Below are 16808 nucleotides of genomic sequence, written 5' to 3' on the forward strand. Positions count from 1 at the left end.
TTTCACTTTTATTGAAAATAGCATCATAATCAATTACAATGCAAAATCGAGATAAATAGTACTAGGGTTCGGCTGGCCCTCCCCCAATTATTCCCTCCAACGGCTTCTTTTGAAATCATAATCCCAAAACAAATCAAATTCTTAAATTTAAGGAAACAATCTTATCAAATGCCTAAAATAAAGGAAACAAACTCAAACAAATTAACAAATAGATAATTTCCCTAATTTGAATGAGATATTCGGCCAACCCTTTAACAACCGCCCAATCCCCTAAAGTCAAGGGGTTTGCCTCCTCCCCTGAGTTCAAGGGATTTGCTAACCAACCCCTAAAATCAAGGAATTGGCTAACAACTTGATCCTCCTCTAGTTGACTTTGTCTTGGACGCCCAAGGACCCATCACCCGAGCCATGCATGCACCCCAATGCCACCCTCCTAGCCTCAGCATGCCTAAGCCTCCTAGTGGCATTACGAATGACCTTTATTGCATCTCCATCAATCCTCCCCCCTTCAAGTCTGACCTTGTCCTCAAGGTCCAAATCTGGGAATTGATCCTTGAGAACCCGAACACTCTCTCATGTAGCATCTTCAGTTGGAAGCCCCTTCCATTGAACCAAGGCTTCGGTTGCCACTTGGCCACCCTTTCTCACATACTCCCTCAAGTCATTAGGAACCTTGGCCCCTAACTCCCTCGCCATGCCCCATCTTCCACTTCATGTCCCTCACTCAAGCCCCTAGATTGAGAGACCAATGTGATAGCAAAACATTGTCCCTCTTGTCTCAGTAGCTTCTCCATCTCATTAGCCTTACATCCCTCTCTTCCATTCATCTTGATGGTCACCCATTCGCCCCATCATAAACTCCATAGTCATCTTTCTATAGTCCGAGACTATCTTCCCTAGCTCCTCTAGCCATTGCACACTCAACACAACGTCCAACCCCACAATAGGCAAAGAATATAAATCCACTACAATTTCAAGGCCTTGTGTTTTCAAACATACTTTTTTAAATACTTCTCTACACCTTATATTCTTCCCACTAGCTACCTTGACCTTGAATGGAGTGATAGAATTCATAGGCAACCCCAAGCTCTCGGCCACTTTAGAGTTGATGAAGTTTAGGGATAAACCATTATCAACAAGAACCGTTACCTCTATCTTGCCAATATGAGCTTGTGTTTTCATCGTTCTAGGCCCCACAACACCCATCAATGCATGGATAAAAATTTGAGGATCTCCCTTCACGACTTCAGCTTGTTCTTGCTCTTATCGCCCTTACTTTTCCTCCCCTATGTCTTCATCTTCCTCTGACTCCATCTCTATGAAAAAAATTTGCTTGGCTTTGCATCTGTGGCCCATTGTGAACCTCTCATTGCAATTGAAACAAAGCTCATTCTCTTTTCGTCATTGCATCTCTTCCCAAGGTAGCCTCTTCACTGCCGCAAGTAATGGTTTGGTTCCACTTGATGCACCTCCATTAGGACCTCCTGATGAGAAGTCCTTGCTAAAAGTTTGGTTTGCATCAAACTTGGAAACTATACGGGGTGGTTTCCTCAACTCCAAGCTGCTATTCTTCTTTAAGTCTTGGAGTTGATCTTCCTTAATCCATGCAACCTCCCAGGCTTGCATCAAGGTCTTCGGCTTCTTAAGTTTTACCTCCGCCACCAACTTACTTTTCAAGCCGCCCACAAAGGTCCCAATGAGGGCCTTCTCTGACCACCCATGTGCTCTAGTGGACAAGTATTCGAACTCATTTTGATAATCTCTTAAAGATCCAGTTTGTTTTATCTTTGAGAAAGTCTCATGGTAGTCTATATACTCGATTGGCCCGACCCCCCTCAAAAGCTCCTTGACAAACTTCCTCCATTTCAAGTCCCTCATTCGAGCCCCATAGCTCTTCCTCATCCATTGCCACAATTGGTTGGCCTCCCTCTCAAGGAAGTAGGCGGCATATGACACTTTAGCATGGCTCTCCATGTGATTGTGCTCGAAGTATTGCTCGGCTCTACTAACCCAAGTGCTTAGGTCATTACCGTTGAACTTGGAAAAGTCCATTTTTGGTTTGAGAACTTCCCCCTACATGCACCTTTCATTTCACATCGGTTCCCTTCTTCCCTTTCACTTTCCTCAGTTGATTCCTCATTAGTGCTTGAGGAATCTTGAGTGGATGAATCTAAGTCCTCTACCCTCTCCCGGTGTTGGCTTCTCCTAGACCCCACGAAGCCCTCAAGACTATGATGTCTCTCAACTCTTCTCCTATGGCACCTCCCATCTCCATTCCTCCTTTGATCCAGCAATTGGTAGAGCGCCTCCTCTAACCTTCCAAGCCGTTCATTGGTGGCAGTGTGTTGTGCCTCCAAAGTGGCTTTAAAGTTCTCAATCCGCTCCCTATGAGTTGGTTGTTGATCGGCCATGGCTTCCTCTCCTTGGGTTGGACTCTCTCAATGAAAGTACCAATGATGGAAGCCTCACTCTCACTCAAGTGTTTGTGGCGTGTTAGGTGATTGAATCTAGGGTTACCTTAAGGCAACACCAAGATCTGAATGGTTGGAAGATGAAAATCAAGACTAACTCGGGCTAGCACTCAATTCTCAAAAATTAGGGTGACAAAGCATAAGGTTCACCTTTATTAAAAATAGCATAATAATCAATTACAATGCAAAACCGAAATAAATAGTACTAGGGTTCAGCTAGCCCTCCCCCAATTATTCCCTCCAACGACTTCTTTTGAAATTATATAATCCCAAAACAAATCAAACTCCTAACTTTATGGAAACGATCTTATCAAATGCCTAAAATAAAGGAAACAAACTCAAATACATTAACAAATAGATCATCTTCCTAATTTGAAGGAGATATTCAGCCAACCCTCTAGCAACCGTCCAATCCTCTAAAATCAAGTGGTTTGCCTCCTCCCCTAAGTTCAAGAGATTTTCCAACCAACCCCTAAAATCAAGAAATTGGCTAACAACTTGATCATTCTCTAGTTGACCTTGTATTGGGCGCTCAAGGACCCATCACCCCGAGTCATACATGCACCTCAATGTCACCCTCCTAGCCTCGGCACGCCTAGCCCTCCTAGTAGCATTACGAATGGCTCTTCTTGCATCTCCATCACGATGTTGTGGGTGAGGGTGGTCCTTGGTCATGGGCTCTGGCAGTCCAATAGCATCAGCAAACACATTGATGGCATGGTTGTGTTGTTAACCTAATAACCTTTAGTTTTGATGAATTTAATGTTAGTGACATGTTTTGTTTACACGATCATTTAACAATCCATTTTTTTCTCTTATCCATCAATTGCTTTTATGCTGCATTTAGATGTTGAGCTGAGCTAATCTCTTTATTAATAATAGTGAGTTGAGTAGGTGAAGTGAATTATGTGAGGTCTATCTAAAATGAGTTTAGATGTGTTGGATGTTAATATGAGTTTAGTACTATTTATGGGAAATTGAAAAAGATTGTGGGTCCCACATATAAAGATGTGTTGAATTGAAAAAATTTGTGGGTCTCACGTGTAAGAAGATTTTGTTAAGTCTTGCAACCAAACGCAGCCTCAACTTAAAATTAGACTAAACTAAGTTGATCTCAACTGAGTCTTGCAACCAAACAGGGCTGAATGTTGTCACGGAAGAATTTCCTAGATTGTTCTCACTCTGCCCACCAAATATAAAAATTGATCATGTTTCTTGCAACTATGAACTGTCCAACCCACCATCTTTGTTGGCTTGGGGATTACTGATTAGTATATGTGTGAAAATTCCAAAGATCAGAGGTTCGAAGGTTGGTGGCAGAATAATAAGATGAAGAACTATAATCTCTACAACGTGTTGTCCTACTTTAAATTCCCATTTCCCTAACAACTCATCTTCATAGCCTCCTGTCTCTCTCTCTTGGCAAGAACCACACTGCTTATAGTTATAGCAGATGATATTTATGGGTTTTCCAAGTTCTACCTTGGCTCCCTTTCTCACTCTGTTTCTGGTCTTCGTTGTGGCTAATGGGCAGTCTTCGGTTCGTCCATTTTTCATATTTGGGGACTCTGTTGTTGATGTGGGGAACAACAACCACATCTATACCTTTATAAAAGCAAACTTCCCTCCTTATGGAAGAGACTTTGTTACTCACGAACCAACTGGGAGATTCTGCAATGGAAAGCTAGCCACAGACTTCATTGGTAAATGATTCTCACGACCCTCAATTTTTTCAGTCTCCTTAACAACCAAATTATGATACTTTTTTCACTTGTTTTCTCTTATGAACTTTTGAATTTCTGTGTTTTCTTTGATCGCAGCTGACATGATAGGCCTGACTTATCCACCACCTTATCTTAGCGGAAGAGCCAGAGGAACAAACCTCTTGATTGGTGCCAACTTTGCCTCAGCTTCTTCTGGTTACTATGATGCTACAGCGAACCTATATGTAAATATACTACACTAAGAACGCAACTTTTTCTCTCTCTGACTCACTCAAGCTCCTTTTCTTTTGTTTCCTGTTTTTGGTGATATGATTTGTGTTTTTCGTGGCATAGCATGCGATCCCATTGAGTAGGCAGCTGTTGTACTACAGAGAATATCAGAACAGGTTGGCTGCTGTTGTAGGGAGATCAAATGTTGCATCAATAATATCTCGTGCAATCTTCCTTGTTAGTGCTGGGAGCAGCGACTTTCTTCAAAACTATTACGTTAATCCTCTTCTCTACCTGGCCCTTACTCCTGATCGGTTCTCAGACCTTCTCATACAATCCTACATGCGTTTCATTCAGGTCCCTCACTCATATCAATTTCCTAACAGAGATTACTGGTGAAATTCTTTACTTTTAAACGCACGCATGTAGACAGAATTCATTCTAGTTAGCTAGATCATTCAGCACACTATAATTATTAGACCAATGCGAGTGCCAATGGTATATAGCATCACCCTCAAATTATCAGGAGTTGTATTAAAGAAAATTATGAGCCTAACACATCTTATAAAATCGGTTATGTAAAAAGAGGATTGCTCATTTTTTATAAACATGTCCAAGAAGGCCTTGTTCACAGGCAATGTGAGATTATTCCTCGACATACTTTACTCTCCAATTTATTGAAACTGTCACATTGTATCCTCAAACTATTAAAAACCAGCACTTTGCACCCTTTCACTGTGATCCGACCTACAATCACATTTGAATAATGGTGTAGAGTATAGGTTTTTGACAAGCTGAAAGGTGTCATGCGTCATTTTTTATAGTTTGGAGTGTGAAACCTCTGATATTTTGAAGGTCGGAAACTTACTTTTCTGGTTTAATTATGTTTGCGAGCAATATGAGATTCTCAAATTTCTTGGGTTTATTATCTGGTGAACAAAACATTTGGTGACAGAGACTCTATGCATTGGGAGCAAGGAGAATTGGAGTGACAACACTGCCGCCAATAGGATGCCTGCCAGCAGCTATAACAATATTTGGGACGGGTAGCAATGTGTGTGTGGAAAGGTTAAACAACGATGCAGTTTCCTTCAATTACAAGCTCAATGCCACATCTCGCTGGCTGCAAAACAACCTCCATGACCTCAAACTGGTGGTCTTTGATACCTACCAACCTCTCTACGAAATTGTCACAAACCCTTCAAAATATGGTACATCAACTACTTCTGATTTGTCTCGTGCATGCCTAGCTAGCAAAGGCCCCAAAATTTACCACCATTTTGCTCAAAACCTGTTAATAGTTGACAATAACATCTATCTCATTAATCATGTAAAGTTGTTGGATATTGATAGAATAATTATCATAACTTGTTTGGTTACAGGGTTCTTTGAGGCAAGGAGGGCTTGCTGTGGAACAGGCTTACTAGAAACGTCAATACTATGCAATCCACTATCCGTAGGCACCTGTGCAAATGCATCAGAGTACGTATTCTGGGATGGTTTCCATCCCTCGGACGCAGCAAACTTTGTTTTGGCTAACAGGTTGGCGCCGAGTGGCATCTCCCTGATCACCCAGTCACATCGTTGAGAGCTGGGTTACCATGATTATTGTGGTTTTAACTGCAACGTGGATGGCAAAAGATGGTAGATTTATATGAATAGAGATCATTTGGACCGATTATTAATTATACTAGTTGCGAGCCATGCGCAAGAAAAATCTTTAATCTTTAATCTTGTTTTTAATCTTATTGTGAAGTTATTTGAATGCGTTTATTTTTTTATTACTAGTTTTAATGAATTACATATAGTGTAAAGAAAATGAAATGTTATAGATGAAAGATGATGGGGTATTTTCAGCTTTAAAATTTTATGATCTTACCAATTACTTTAAATATAATTACTTAACTGGATTATATTACCCAGAAAAAAAAAAAAATGGGATCTATGTGTGAAAAATACTAAAATAGCAGCCATCCGGCCCCGTCCGCATGGCTGGGTGATCCCACCAAACCGTCGGGTGGACCGATGTCCTTGTCGTCCATTTTGAAATCTGCCAAACGCTCCAAATCTAAATGTCTCATGCTCACCAAATGTACAAATCCTTTCACTAAATCCACACATCAAACATCAAACAAACAGATTCAACAAAAAAAAATAATAATAATACGCAGATCAAACCTCTACGAGATACCCACGGGCTACGGTGTGGCCATGGGTTTGCTTAGAGAACCACAGCCATGACGTAGCCAAAGGGTATCTCACGGAGAACTACCTTGAAAAGAAAAACTCGATGAAGAGAAGAGAAGAAGAAGCAGAAGAAGAAGAAGAAGAAGAAGAAGAAGAGAGGACGTGCTGAGAGGTTGGGGCCGACAATGTGAAGGAGATAAAAAAGAAGAAGGGGAGTCTGGATGGCGGATGGGGTTGAGAGGGAAAGAGAGAAGGAGTCTATGTAGGATTTTTTTTCGCCTTATATACCTTTGTTAGAGAGACGGAAACGTGGGGGAGGGGAGCTTTTTTCTAAAACGAAACAATATCGTTTATTTCTAATTTTTTTAATATATGTATGATATATATATATATATATGGGCCTTGCGGACTGCTTAAACCCAAGTGGGTCCAAAGCCCAACCTAGCACCCACCCCAACTTGCCTTTGTGCATGGGTGGGCATTCGCTTGTCCGTCTGCCACGAGCAGGGGCCAGGCGGGTTGAATACATGTACTGGCCCCAAGGGGCCAAGCCTATAAAATAGTACATGTGGTTTGATCACATATTACTAAAAGTGTAATCGGTTCGATTTTAGATATATTTTAAAACAAAATTGATATATACTGATTTTGAGAATTGAAGAATTGGTACGATACTGATTAACCGCCGAAACCAAAACTTCCAATTCCAATCTGGTTTTACATGTTTTTCTGCTGTAATTTTAATCATGAAAACCTCACAAAATTTTATAGAGCAGAGAAAGATAGCAAGAATTGTGCCCAATTAGTTACGAAACTAAAAATCCATATTTAATACATATGATTAAATCTATAGAAATGTATTTATAAAAAAGAATATATATTGTAATTCATTATGTCATAAAATGTATTTATCCTTGATATATATTTATATATATATATATATTTATATCAAAAGTAGATTTATATTAATAACTTAATATTAATGTCCATGTTTAAAATTAAAATTTTATGTTATATTAATTAGCAATTTAGCATATAATATATATATAAATATAATATAAAAAATTATATATAATATAAAAATTATATATTTTGTATATAATTAAAAAAAATTATATATATATGAATCGGTCCGGTTGTGTTATAAAAAGCAAAGTCAGAACTAGATCAGTTTTAAACCGGTTTTGCAAAATTGGAACTGGTGTTGGACTGAGCCGAACGATGAACACACTGGTTCAGTCCTGTTCACCAGTTTTTCCTTTTTATTTTTTTCTCAGCCCTACATATGGCAATCTGACTTTAAAAACTGAACGTTTTCATTCATAAACAGTAATTCTAGGCCCTGTTAAGACTATAAGATGGTTTGGTCTGGTACTTAAAATTAACTGAAAACGATACAAATAAAAAGAAGAACAATATTTTTCCTTTTCAAAATATTAGCCAAAATTGCTGGCCAAATCATTTTGTACAACATTTTATTCTCTTCCCACTTGAGACTTGCACAATAAAATATAAATCTATAGTTCTACAGACTCATTTGTTTTCAGAGATGAGATGAGATGAGATGAGATTAAAGTTAAAAAGTTGAATAAAATATTGTTATAATATATTTTTTAGTATTATTTTTATTTTGGAATTTGAAAAAGTTGAATTGTTTATTTTATTTTGTATAGAAATTTGAAAAAATTGTAATGATGATATGGGATAAGATGAGATGAGATGAGATATTTTCTGAAAACAAACGAGGCCAATCTTCGCGCGCTGCAGTTTCTCTCCATAAAACAGCTCCTCTCACAACACAGAAACTTGACATAGATATGCCAAAAACGAACATCTCATACAATCGTCTGCCACTGGTGGTTGGATTGGAAATGGTATGGTTTTCTCATACATCCATGTTTGGTTTCTGGAAAGAATATGGGAAACACAATCTGTTTTTTGGTAGCGTTTTCAGTCACTGGTGGTTGGATTGGAAGCTGTACCCACCACTGGTTAATTTTAGAGTTTCTTGTGTAAATTTCATAACAAAGAAATGTGAAAAATGTCGATTATTATCAGTTAATTTTAGTTGTTATTATCAAAAAATTAATCATGTGCACTTTTATGATAACAAATGAATATTCTAATTACCACTAAAATTAAAATTAATGAAAATGTCAAAATCAATATTTTAATAGAATAGTGATAGATTTAGAGAATTTACTATTTGGTATTGTTGAAAAGTAGCTAGTTAAATTTTTAAAAAAAATGAATTTTCTAATTAAATTTTAGTTAAAGAATAGCTAAACCACTCCCAATACTCTTACACTATGCCTGCGTTTGGATATTGAACTGAGTTGAGTTGAGATGATAAAATATTGTTAGAATATTATTTTTTTATATTATTATTATTTTAGAATTTAAAAAAATTAAATTTTTTATTATATTTTATATTGAAATTTAAAAAAATTATAATGATAAATTGAGATGATTTAACATTCCAATATATATTCGTTTGGTTACCTAACTCCTCTCAACTCATCTCAACTCATCATTACAACTTTTTCAAATTCCAATACAAAATATAATAAACAATTTAACTTTTTCAAATTCTAAAATAATAATAATATTAAAAAATAATATTCTAATAATATTTTATCATCTCAACTCAACTCAACTCAACTCACTTCAACATTTAAACACAACCTAACTGCATGGGAAATAGCCCATGAAGGACTTGGATTGCCTTAAATGGGCCCAACTATAGATTTCCACATATGTCCCATGCACAAAGCCTTGGATTGCGTTACCAAGCTCAACTACACACACACACACACAAGAAGTTAAAAACTTAAAACCCTGAAACAAGTAGAGAGCAGGGCAGAGCAGAGGCGAAGGATCGAAGAAGGCGCAGATGAGATGAGATATGCATCGAATAATGACCACAACAAACACTTGTGCCCATTACAGACATCATTCATTAAATGCTATAAAAGTTAGCTTTTTCAACCAAATATTAGTAACAATTAATAATGCTATATCAACAAGAGCAGAATCGATCAATAACATCAAGAATGAATAACAGTAATATTTTTCAAAATAAAAACAAGCTAATGAAAGAAAGAAAAGGCCGTCTGATGGAGGGAATTACCATTTCAAATAGTAGTTCTTATTTTCACAAACAAACAAATGAATGCAAGCATGCACAGATATATATATATATATATATATATATATATATATATATATATATATATATATAAGATCAGGAATCAGGACCACATGATCGATGCAAGAGACTCAGAGAGGTACTCTGAAAGCCGAAAGAACATGGATCGATGCAGGAAGTTTCTTCAGATATATAGGCATTCATTCATTCTATATATATGTCATGACTTCGATCGTACGTACGCGCATGGAGCTCAATCGAATAAGATTAAGGATCAGGCATGACGACATGCAACTTACCTTTCTAGCTAGCGGCGACTGCTTGAGCTATATATCATGTGGCTGTCACGACCCCGGCCAACTTGATATGAATACTTTTGTTTTTGTTGCCTTTTGATCTGTTTTTGTATATTCTTTTCGGACCAAATCCCATTAACCTAACTTATAATTTTGGATCAAATCCCATATATATATATATATAGCAGCACTGCCACGCATGATTAATCATACTAACTTATAAACAGTATTCATGAGAATCTCAAATATCATCATGTTCTTGAGAATATTTTTAAAATCAAATTAGTAATTAGGATTTCTTAAAAAAATATATATATGTTGCGACAATTTGGATCTGTTAGAGCGCATGGGTATTGTCTTTTTGTGTATGTGAGAAGTGACAAATATTGCAGGCCAGCGATGCATGGCCTTAAATTCATTTTAAAAAATATATATAATAAATATAAGATTCACATAAAAAAAAAAATTTAATAATAAATCACACTTTTTAAAAAAAAAAAAATGCAACGCTTTGTAAAATTCATTATTCTATCTAATATTAGTCCTGTAATTATAGAGTCGTGCTTGGGTGTAGCACGAGAGTTGTTACCGATAAGGTAAAATGCATTTTTTTCATCATTTTTTTATAAATCTTTTATACTCTTAAATATTTAAAAAAAAATCATAATATTATTAAAAAATATTTTTTTAAGAGTAATATTATATGCAATCGTGGAGTGTACAAGTACCATACAGTTATTTAAAAAAAAATAAAATCTATTATTAAAAAATTATTTTTTTCTATAAATCTTATATTTATTTAGTTTTTTTAAAATGATTGAATCACTGTTGTCATTTATGCGTGTGTTTCCGTTAACTCGTCGTGAGGATCTGGACGCATATCTCTTGCAAGAAAAGTTGAGCATAATTAGTAGGTGAGTCAGTCCTTGTTCTGGTATTTCTTGTGCACATGCCACTTACCCTTTACTCAATCAACTAGAGAGGAATCAAGTGTAATGTTACGTATAGCGGTTGAGTAAGTAAATACTGTATAGTTGCTTTAAAAAAAAGTATAATTTATTATTAAAAAATTAATTTTTATTTTATATGAGTCTCATATTTATTATTATTTTTTAAATTAATTACATGCGCTTACACACTTAAGATTGCATTTATCATTTCCCATATAGTAATACTAATCACATTAATTTTAAATTTTGATTTTTTTAAAAGAGTAAGGATGTTATTCATTCTAACATGTTGTACGTCATCCTCAATTACAGTTACATTACAGCTTCGTTGGTTTTTACAGGTAATATGAGATGAGATGAATTAAGATTAAAATTAAAAGTTGAATAAAATATTATTAATTTATTAGAATTGTTTATATTTTTTTTAGATTTGAAAAAAAATATTATTTTTTTTAATATTATTTTTGTTTTGAAATTTAAAAAAGTTAAATTGTTTATTTTATTTTGTGTAAAAATTTAAAAAAAATAGAATGATTAGATAAAATAAGATAAATCATGAAAACAGACGAGGAGGTCTTATTCGATTATCGTTTAAGAGTACTAGCATTAGTTTCTCTATATGCATCTTCAAAAACACATATTTTAAAGATTGATTTTGCATATAAAAAAAAACCCACACATTGTATTATGCATCTTTGAACTAAATAATAATAAAATATTATTATTTTTAATTTTTTTTCTTAAAATTATTATTTTTTTATATATTTTACAATTAGGACCATGTGCTCAAAAATACAAATTTCATATATCAAAATGACTAATTTTATCAATAAATATTAATATGTACTAAAAAACACTTTGTATCATCAGGTTAATACAAATTTCATATATCAAAATCATCTTAATGCAAATTTCATAAAGTTGATTTTAATGTGTATGAGAGAAAAAATATTAAAAATAATGTTTGAAGAGTGAATAATACTTCTTCATAACTTGAAGAAGCACTATTCATAACAATGTAAAAATTTAGAGATGTATAAGTTGATATAGATGAATTTAAAAATATATTATGTAAACATGAAAATAAAGATAAAAATAATAAGCCATTACTTGTGCTCTAAGTGATTGAAAAAATTAAAAAGAAATTATTTAAAATATATCACATCATCAAGAGTGATTGATCGGAATGTCAATTAGAACAAATAGTGGCATTGTTTTTTTTTTTTTTTTTTCCAATTTCGTCAACCGAAAAATAACGAATAAAAAAAGGGTCAAGAAAAGAACTAGATCTATATATCTGGATGATTATAATGTTTGTATTGTGAAATCTAGATTAAAAGGACCGTTACATATATATTAGGTCGCAATCATGAACTTTTGTGGGGAAAGGCATTAACCAAACATGGAAATTAAGATACATGAGAGACATCTGGCATGGGTAGAAATTTCAAACCAGACCAACGCAAGCTATATATAGTTTGTCAAACATTTCAAGCTTAATTAATTTACTGGGTACGTTAACAACACGTTTGTCCCATCGATGTGATGCACGCATGATATTGTCCTTTATTTAATTACCTGCTTGTCTGTTATTTAAGGTGGTTGTTGGGTAAACAAGAAAGCTAATTTTACGAGTTAATTTAATTTCTCACCTATAATAAAGTGAACATCATTATAAATAATATATATCGCTATGTTAATACGCAAACAAATGTCACACATATATGGCTTATAAAGTTAATAGACAATATCCTTCCCTTGCGAGCTAATTAAAATTTAAGGGTAAGTTCTATATATAAAAAAAAGTGTTTGTACCAGTTGGTATCAAAGTCAGCCATCGTGTCGACTATGGAATCGGATGTAGCTTTGCTGTTGGGTCTCATATAAAATAATCTTAAAAATAAAATTAAAATATCTTTGATACTATGTTTATCTCCAGTTTCGCTCATATCACAGTTTCGTATCTTTGTTTGATTCGGTTTTTTTTTTATTTTTTTGGGACGAAATCCCATCCTCAAATGTAAATAAATAAATAAATAAAAACCAAACTCATATTTCGTTCGAGAAAGTCGTACATCACTTTTGAATAATTTCTTAGATGATGACATGAGTAGTCAAGGTTTCAATACTGTAATATAGAAATTGTTATTTAGATTGATAAAATTGATCGATTATCATTTTTATTTTTTATTTTTTTATTTAATGATTAAGAAAGTAATTATTAGTAAATTGATATTTTTTTTTTTACTTCTTAAAAATATTTAATGATATTTAAAAATAGTTAAAAGAAAAACAATAAAAATAAAAATAAAAATATTTACGCTTATCGGTACAATACAGAAATACCATTCTCGGTTCCCTAGCATGGTCCAATTTATATTCCAGTCTAGAATCGACCTTTCACCATTACAATGTGATGGCCTATGTACATAATGATCCCTCCAATTAGTTAGTTTTACAATGGACCCATGAGATGTGTCTCAATCAAGGTTTTTCCGATGTTATTTCTGTTGCATCTTTACAGATGAGATAGAATGAGTTTAGATAAAAGTTGAAAGTTAAATAAAATATTATTAAAATATATTTTTTTAATATTATTTTTGTTTTAAGATTTAAAAAAATTAAATTATTTATTTTATTTTATATGAAAATTTAAAAAAATTATAATAATTAAATAAGATAAAATAAAATGAGATTAGTAAGTTTGCTGAAAACAAACCGGAGAGAATCTAATGTCAACTGAACTAAACCGGTGTCATCTATAAATTCTGTCAAACTCATTTTCCAGTGAGATGTTCGTCATAACTTGATTAGTACACGCTACTATATTTAATATGGATGATGCTAGCGGACCGTGCAAGTCAACGTTTACTGCTTGGTATATTGTTAGTTATAAAATTTTTTTTGTTCTTTTTTCTTTTTATTTTTTAAGTGTTTTTTAATATTTTTAATTATTAAGAAAAAATAAAAAAAAAACATAATTTTACTAGTAGTCACTTCTTTAACTATTAAATAAAAATAAATAAATAAAAGTAAAATACATGAGTAGTAAGATTGAGTGATAAGTTTAAGGGGCTCTACTAATATTTTTCATTTTATATATGTAAAGTTATTTTTATTATAAAGTAAATCTAACGAATTAAATGAAGCCACATTAGTTTGTAAGATTATTTTTATATAATTCTTTTATAGATGTAACAGTCCTCTTTTATTTGAAGTATACATAAATGACAATGTTTTGTGGGGGCACAAATTTCTCGTATAGGATGCAATTATTGTTTTGGTGGTCAAAGATATTTTGATGATAATGGAGGGGGAAAAAGAAACCCCCAAAAAACATAAAAAAAATAAAAAAATAAAACAAGAAATATATCTCACTTTATCATTACTAATATATATTAAGCCATCTGTCATGGTTACACTTAATTATTATTTTTTAAAAATTCTTCTTATCAATTATTAATAATTATTTCACACTCAATATTTTATACTTTATGAAAAAATTATAATTATGAAACGTGAGAGTAAATAATGATTAATGAGAAGAACTTCTCGTTATTTTTAACATCCAACAACTTTTAATGAATATTTTCAAATAAAATAACATTTAAAAGGTTAAACACATGATGAAACCCCAATCCTTAGGCCTTAAGGCTTCTTCGGCTACTATTTTGCCCACTTCTGCTCTTTTTTGCTGCCAGCGGTCTAAATTACAATAATGCCACCACTATAAAGTATCTATCCAAGCCTGATTTGTAGACTTTATTTTAATCTATGAATTAAATTATAACAATGACATTTTAAAATAAATTAATGATTTTTCTTTAACATCTATGAATCATTCGTTATTATTTTAATTATGTTAATCCTATTTAAAAAAAGTATTTTTCTCTCATGTATTAAACAACTAATAATTAATTTGGGTGTATTTACTCTTTACTAATTTGTATAAATATTTATCCATACTAATCATGCCACTAAAATACGAGTACACTGTAAAAAAATCAGAGAGCATTAAGGATAGACTCACCATTTAAAGAAAAAGGCAAGACCAGCTTTGGCTTTAAAAATATATATTTGTTTTGATTTTGGGTCATCTTTTGAAAATTATTTATAGAAAGTAAAAGAGAAAGAAGGTGGACTGCATTTTGCTTTTAATGAAGAAGGCATGGAAAGTAAAATGTGAAAATAAATTGTGCATTGGGTTCTGATAAAGTGGAGAGGAGGGTTTGGAAGATTTTGGGGTATGGGATATGGAAAGTGATGTTGGTCGGGTCAAAGCAAAGCTAAACTTCACTTTTTGCCGACACTTAAAGTTACGTTTAGATGTTGAATTTAATTGAATTGAATTGAATTAAAATGATAAATATTATTTTTTAATATTATTATTATTATTTTAAGATTTAAAAAAATTAAATTATTTATTATATTTTGTGTTGAAATTTAAAAAAATTGTAATAATAAATTAAGATGAATTTATCATCCAAACGTAGCCTAAACTTGTCGATAAATATTTATTTCTTTCATCAAAATTATCTTTAAAATTTGATAAAAAATATATATTTTTCATAAATTTAAAACCTCTCTAACTATACTTTTACATTAGATTAATTAAAATAATAATATAATATTATTTTTTAATAATAATATTTTTATTTTTTTAATATTTTACAATTACACTAACTATATTTTAATTAATAATAATATTTCTTCCTTTACATATTTAAAAACTGAACACAAAAATAAAAGTAAAAGGGTGTTCAAGAAAAGTAAAAATCGTAGAAAAAAAAACTGAAAAGTAAAACAATTTGAATAATTTTTATAATAAAATATTACTTTTAAAAATAAATAGTACATCTTCAAATTTAAAAATATACTTAAAATTACTATAACTTATAATTCAAACTTTTACTTTTTAAAAAAATCAATATAAATCATTTTATCTATATTTTTGGAAGATGGATTCACTGCTCGAAGAGCTCGCAATCTCGAAACCTTTTTATTGCTCTATCATTCCACGTACGAAATTGTACTTTTGCTCTTCCCATTCAAAAACCCATCAGCTTAATCACAAAGTAATGTGATTGGTTCATCATTCTTTACTCATTTAAAAATTATTTTGACACTTTTTTGAATTTTTTTTTAATCCAAAGCATGCATTTGGGTTGAGATTTTGTTCTTTATTTTAAATCTTATCACCTCTATCATACTTAGTAATGTAATACACTTTGAGTGTGACTTCATGCATCAACTACTTAAATGAACAATCGACATGTATAATTGATAATAATAAATAATAATTAAAAATAACGATTACAAACTTCATAATTTTATACATTAGAGCATCTTATTAGTTGTAGAGAACCTTTATTCAACTTAGGATGGCATGTCTCACACATTTAAAATATACATGAATTTTTGTAAAAAGAAATAAAAAGAAGAAAATACACAATTTTTTATTTCTAAGCATCACTTTTCATGTTAGAATTTATGAAGAATGAAGCTTTAATAAATGAAAAAAGCAATTAATGCTTCCAAATGACTCTTTTTTTTTTTTTTTTTTTTTTTATACGGGAACGAGATTTTGAATTCCAGATTTTCATTTTAGAAGATAGAAATTATGCCAATCAAGTCATAGGCCTTTAACCACACATACATATACATACATAAATACATACATATATACATATATACATATACATATATATATATATATATATATTAGTTATCACACTAACAATGGGAGCAGCTCACTTAAGATGAAGGTTAAACTGAATGAATCAATGAAACTACGTGCCGTTTTAATCCGTTTACTTTTATTA

General features: G+C 32.3%; 1 protein-coding gene across 1 annotated transcript; it reads left to right on the top strand.

Moving 5' to 3' along the window:
* The first annotated feature begins 3621 nt into the window (after positions 1-3621).
* Positions 3622-6273, top strand: LOC121238313 (GDSL esterase/lipase At5g22810-like). The gene is made up of 5 exons (XM_041135150.1): positions 3622-4174; positions 4292-4419; positions 4529-4762; positions 5361-5616; positions 5788-6273. The coding sequence occupies exons 1-5, from the start codon at positions 3925-3927 to the stop codon at positions 5991-5993; spliced, it is 1074 nt and encodes a 357-aa protein (XP_040991084.1). The 5' UTR covers positions 3622-3924; the 3' UTR covers positions 5994-6273.
* The last annotated feature ends 10535 nt before the right edge of the window (positions 6274-16808 follow it).

The sequence above is a fragment of the Juglans microcarpa x Juglans regia genome, chromosome 7D (assembly GCF_004785595.1).
Source record: "Juglans microcarpa x Juglans regia isolate MS1-56 chromosome 7D, Jm3101_v1.0, whole genome shotgun sequence".
NCBI lineage: Eukaryota > Viridiplantae > Streptophyta > Magnoliopsida > Fagales > Juglandaceae > Juglans > Juglans microcarpa x Juglans regia.

Coding starts and splice junctions, on each gene's coding strand:
- LOC121238313 (XM_041135150.1), top strand. CDS start 3,925: ATGATATTTATGGGTTTTCCAAGTTCTACCTTGGCTCCCTTTCTCACT. Junction 4,175..4,291: donor GCTAGCCACAGACTTCATTG/GTAAATGATTCT, acceptor CTTTGATCGCAG/CTGACATGATAGGCCTGACT. Junction 5,617..5,787: donor CACAAACCCTTCAAAATATG/GTACATCAACTA, acceptor GTTTGGTTACAG/GGTTCTTTGAGGCAAGGAGG.